The 6,000-nt window shown below is 43.6% G+C and overlaps 1 protein-coding gene across 1 annotated transcript in view; it reads left to right on the forward strand.

Annotated features, from left to right (window-relative positions):
* The window catches only part of PDIA5 (protein disulfide isomerase family A, member 5), a gene marked incomplete at both ends in the record, with an annotated part of 56,438 nt that overhangs the window by 11,474 nt on the left and 38,964 nt on the right, over window positions 1-6,000 (forward strand). Inside the window, one exon of the mRNA XM_009085233.1 lies at window positions 5,278-5,361. Coding sequence (XP_009083481.1) covers window positions 5,278-5,361 — 84 coding nt within the window. The remainder of the gene's footprint in view (window positions 1-5,277; window positions 5,362-6,000) is intronic.

Raw genomic sequence — 6,000 nt, forward strand, 5'->3', positions numbered from 1 at the left:
CTCAACTTCATGCTTTCTGAGGATGTTCATCCGTCTGTTGCCTGGAGAGGGTATTCTGTGGAAGGTAGCCAGAGGGTGTTGCAGAGACTGTGCATTGAGCTGGGAAACCCTGTTTGACAATTCACTTCTGACAACTGGTCTGAAATAGCAGTTGAACTTCCCTGAAGTTATAACTGGGGAGTTGTTCTCTGTATGATGATTTTCACTGTAACATAAAAGAGTGAAAGCATGTAAGCAACAGAGACAAGACTGAGAGCATGCTGGTAACAAGGTGACAGCTTTGACTGGTACCTTCCAAAGCTTTTCCAGTGTTGGGAGGCTTGCTTTGTAGACAGTCCTGTTTCTGCTCTACCATATTGCCTTGTTCTTGGAGCCTGTTCCTCCTCCTTACCACTTCAGTTGTCTCTTCAGCTGTGGGACAGTGTCAGTGTTTGTAGAGCCACTGATACAACAGAACCTCCATTGCATGAGGCTCTACAACTGTGATATAAGGGACTGCTGAAGCATAATTTGCATGAATTGTTGAGCCCTGTTTCAGATGGAGAGATGTACAAATAGAAGAGAAACTGTTTAGAGATTGTGATGTCTGTGGTTTGCATGTGGTTACGTGATAAGCTGATAGAGGAATGAAACAGTTTTTGTGCAGGCAGATTTTTCTGACCTGGTTACTTGAATTGGTTCTGTCAGTGTTGTTTTTAATTACTTCCCTTGTGCCTGGAAACATAGTGGGTAGGAGTGAAAAAGAATGCTGGGTGCAGTCTGCATTGCAAAGTGGTAGTAGATGCCAGCACAGTGGCATCAGAGTGGTGTGGCCACACAGCACATGCACACACTGCTGTTACATTGGCAGCTGGAGAACTGACCAGCTTTTTGGGTGTCGTTTTTGTCATTTCCTAAGAAGAGATTTGGCAGTCATTCCAGGTCCTTCCTCCCAGGGGCTGATGTGGTTGTGGGACTCTTTTCCCTTCTTCATGAGAAGCAAATGGGTAGCATTACATGATAATGGAAAGAATTAGGAAGCTGCAGATGATGTTATTTGTGCTCATGCAGTAGAGTGGTGCTGAGGGTGTCTGGTCTTACCATGCTCCTTCAGGACCCATCCGGAGAATATTTGTCCCAGCGAAGGGTCTTGCACTGCCTCCTTTGTGCATCAGCTCTTACATGGGATCCATCTAGCTTGGGCTTGTTTTATTTTTAGAAACCAATGTGGACTTACTGCAGCCAAACTCCTGGGTCTTATTTTGTGTTCCCTCTGTCTAGCTTTATCCTCTGTGGTTTCCCTCTCCAAATAACCTTGACACACTGCTGCAAAAACCTTTTTCTGGGTTGTTCTGCCACTGGGAATGGCTATCAGTATCTCTCACTGCTTCTCTCTCCATCCTTAGGACCATAAGCTTCCAGGTCTCTGGGCAGCCCTGCACAGGCAGAGCATCTTGCACCGCTCCTAAGGAAGCTGCACACCACCTGTGGCATGTCCTCTTCAGGTGGTGGCTGCAGTGGTGGTGAGCCAAAGGAGGTCAGATGTCCTTCACAAGTCCCTGTCCTCATCCTGCCCTGGTAACAGCTGGCTGCCTGTGCTAAGGGATTATTCATGCGTGCTAGCACTGACAAGGAGACCCCAGAGGTTTACAGGGAGAGCTCTAGTTGGGCTTCCTGCCAGCTCCATCAGAACCCCAAATGACAGAAACATGTCTCAGTGGAGAGGATGGAGATGTGAATGGAAAGGGGTGAAGTATTCCTGCAATGCAAGTTGTCTTTATTGTTGTTTAGACTTCTTGCTTAGTTAGGTCAACTTGGATTGTTGATTTTATTGTTCTTTTTACCGAGCTGCCATGTGTCTTTGCTTCTCCAGCAAAGGAGAGTTTTGGAGCCCTGATTTGGTTTTGTGGGAAGGGGGAGCATGGGGAACATGTCTGTGGGAGTGGAAGGAAGCTGTGCTATTGTGCCACTTAAGATTTGACCTTATTACCACATAGACAGCTGCTGGTTTAAGTCCTTTGTGGTATTGAAAATAGGTTGATGTTTTGGATTATTTTCTAGGGAGATAATGCTGGATGGTTGTAGGATTGCCTGCAGGGCACAGCACGGACCTGTGGGGGTTCCAATTGCTCTGGACAGAAATGGCATGAGGGCACATTACTGACCTCATCCTCAAGCCAGTATTTCCTGAGCCTGGTGCTTTGTCTGGAGTGGCTTGGCCTGGGCGGTAGAGTGCTGATTTTTTGGGGGTGGTTTCTGGCTTTTTAGGTTTTGGGTTTTTGTTGATTTTTTTTTTTTTTTTGTTTTCCGTTTTAATTTCCTTTTTTTTTTTAATTTTTACTTTTAGTCATTATAACAAACTCTTACACTGCCTCTTCAAGTGATATAATTAAATTGCAAGAACTGGAGTCCTAATTACCCTCTCCCATGTGAGAGTTGAGGAGCTCATCTTCAGAGAGAGGCTGTTGGCCGAGATTCAAAAGAGACAAATCTCAGAGCAGGCTGCATCTGTGTTGATATTTACTCTTATTAAGGATAATGGTCATTACCAAGTGATATCAGAGCAAGTTGCTCTTTGCAGGTTATTTTTGTCTCAGTGAAGGCAGAAGGAAAAGCAGAACGGGTCCATCTCTGCCATTTCTGTACATCTCCTTTTCTGCTTTTTCCAAAGAATTGTTAGGATAGCATCTGAGCTGGTGGGTCTGGTATGTGCAAAAAATCTGCATTGATGCATGAAAAAATTACTGATACATATTTAGACATTTCCTATTCTGGGAATTTGCTCCTCTTCCATCCCTTGCATCAGTGCAGATAGCTTGCATTAACAGACTAGACTCTCAATGCAGTGCTGCAGACAGTCTGCCCACTAAATGGTAAGAGACATACTGGAGCAAACTGCTACTTTCTTTCCTGTGATAATGGCTGTGCAGCTGTGTGAATCTCTGCAAATGGAGAAATCCTGACAGCAGGGCAGACTTAGATCCAATGAAACAGCTATTCTTGTCTGTCTTTTTTTTTAATAGAAACTCATGCAAACTGAAAATGAATTGTTAGGAGTTGGAGTGGTAGGAGTTGCTGGCTGTTTACTCACAGGTACAGCTCAGTAATAATGTTTTGTTGCCTTTTTCCACTGTAAACCTTGCAGAACTTTCCTAACCTGAGCGTCCATCCGGATCTCTAAGTGACACATAAGGGAAAATTACACTTTCTTCCCCACATGGTCAGAAGTTGCACCAAATAGGTAGTAGAACTGGCAACAGAGTTCTCTTGACACCCATTTCAGTCCTCTGCTGATGCCAGAACAAATGTCTGCACATCTTGGGGTTAGACAGACACTGTTGCTTGAGGTATGTTTCACCATTACACTTGTTCACGTTGACCAGCTAATGTTAGCCACAAATACAGGTGTATACTGGAAACATTTGGGAGTGTCTAGAAGAGCATTTGCAGATGTTGAGTGCGGTGTGGGCTTTATTGAACTGTTTGGCAGTCAGCTGCAGCAGGGCCACAAAAAGCTTTGTCCATGCCTCTAAATCTGTCTGGGGTAAGATGGGAGGATGATCTGAAACTGATGTCTCCTCCAGGGATTCCCTGACCTTCAAGTTGTTTAGGGTTAGCCCATGGGACCGTAGGAGGACTGCAGGTGAGAGAAGACAGGATGTTTCTGACCCTCGAGTTTGATGTTGCTGCAGACTTTCAGGATGTGGCAAACACATTTTTTGGCATAACTCCAAATCCAGGGTATTTGTTCTGTAGTCTAGTTTTTGTTACAAGGAGACGTGTTCACATTATTCAGATTTCCAGCCTCTTGGAGAAGCAAAGAGAGTGTTTACAGGATGCAGTGACTAGCTTTGGCTATGATCTGAAAATGCAAAACTGACATGAATTCAGTAAGACTTCTCAGATAAACATGCTTCTATACAACTGAGATTACAAGTGCTCCTTCCTGTTGCGATAGTTGCATGCTTTGCTAGCTCCTTAAAATGCTCGTTTCCATCTTTAGCATAAGACTGATTTTGCTGCCTGTGTCCATAGCATACCCCTCCTCATTTCCATCTGCCATAAGCATTTGGAGAGTTTTCACTAAGGTGCTCTCTCATCTGCAGCCCATTGTGAATTTAGTGTTTGTTGTTCCTCACATTTGTTGGAAAGGCAGCTGGAAAACATCAGGAGAATTAGCACCAGTGCTGGCAGCAGCACTTAATTCGGTGGGCTCTTGCAAGCTTTGCATCTTGGTGTCCCTAATCAGTTTAAACTTGATGGGTTTTCAGTGTTTTCATTTCCTAAATTGATTTATCTGTATAAAAGGTACAAGTTGTCCTCTGCTGGGAACAAGTTTCCAAGCTGTTTAATCTTGCTGTTTGTCAATGCAAAGAACAGTCCTGTCAGTGTGAATCATTCTCTTTTCTTTGTACTTGTACTGTTTCACTCATCTCTCCAGGACTTCGTATTCACTTCAGCTTGAAGTTTTCTTATGGCTTCACTTCTACATTGTTTAGGACAGCAGTTAGACCATGAAGACTTCTTACCTGCCCACTGAAACAAATGTATGTGCAGTTTTCTCCCATGACCCTTCTCTCTTCTTCAGCTCAGCCTAATCTGGTGCTGGAAGTGATGCACTCTCGTTCACTTTGAAGACCATCTCCAGCAGGTCTGTCTGCAGTTAGATGCTTCCTTCTTCAGAAGCTGTGGCAGATGGTCTTTATTTCTACTTGCCAGGAGTGGCTCCAGGGCACATCCCTCATACCTAGACTGAAAGGGGTTGCTGGGCTTGGGGCTCCAAAATTTTGATTGGTTTTTGTTTTCTGCAGGACCTTTTTAAGGCTAGCCACTTGTGATTTGGGCTTGGACATACCATGAAGATGCTTCGTTATGGTTTTGTATTATCCTCAACCAGAAGTAAAAGCTGACCTGCCCTTTCCCTTTGAATCTTTTCACAAGCAGTGCTCTTTTACCATCACCCTAACACTAGCATGACTTCCTAAATTTTGTTAATCCCATGGACAGAAGATTTGCTGAGGTACTCGTGGACATTTTGGAATGAGCTGCTTTTCTGCTGGTTAAGGCCTGGCTTTGGAATGTGATTGTAACACAGTTTACTCTGTCCTCACCAAGCAAACAGTGAAATTGGCTAATGCACTTTCACAATGCTTGTCCCACAAACTTATCTGAACAGCTTCCAAATTACTGTTAGTTTGAATTAATTGCTGAGGAGGAAGCACAGCAATGAGTTTTCAGAACTGAATGCATTTGATTTTCTTTTTTGGTAACCTTTCTTCCAATATGTGTTTTTTGCAGTGATACTGAAAGCCGAAAATTATGCAAGAAGATGAAGGTAGACCCTAATTCAAAGGAGAAGGGAGTGGATTTACTCCATTATAAGTGAGTACTGGGCTGGGATTTGGAGTTCCCAATTGTTGATGACCCCATTAGGACTGTTCATTCTCCTTTCAGCTCCATGCTGCTGCAGCATTAATATGATTTATTTTTTATCCATTGACATGTGAAATTGATTGTTGTTTCTTCAGTTTGCAAGTGTGTGTTGTGACAGAAGTTAAGACAAATCTATTCTCCTGTTGCATAGAGTACAGTAAAAGCACAAGCAGGGCTGGGAGAGATGTCCAATGGGTTAAAACAGCCCAATGGACAGGGCTGATGCCCAAGGTTTGAGCTCTCTTTGTCACTTGCCTGTTGGCATGTGCCTTGGACAAGTCACTTTTGCTGTCTGTGCTTGTCTGACTTGGGATAGTACTTCATAAAGTAGGTGGAGAAAGGCAAGTGAGACAACAAGATATTTTCTTCCTGAAAATAATAGGAGTGGGAGTACTGTTAGGTACACTGAGCAGCTACATCTCCATCTCCAGAGATTGTGGCTTAGTAAATATTCTTGTTAAAGTGTCAGGGAGGAAATTGTTTACTAGGAACCTGTTTGCTTACACTGTTTTTGCACCCTCCCTTTATCCTTACTCTTGTTTTCTCCCCCCTCAAATTACTGTAATATAAATACCACTTAGTTCTGTG

This window comes from Acanthisitta chloris, unplaced genomic scaffold (assembly GCF_000695815.1).
Source record: "Acanthisitta chloris isolate BGI_N310 unplaced genomic scaffold, ASM69581v1 scaffold33240, whole genome shotgun sequence".
Lineage (NCBI taxonomy): Eukaryota > Metazoa > Chordata > Aves > Passeriformes > Acanthisittidae > Acanthisitta > Acanthisitta chloris.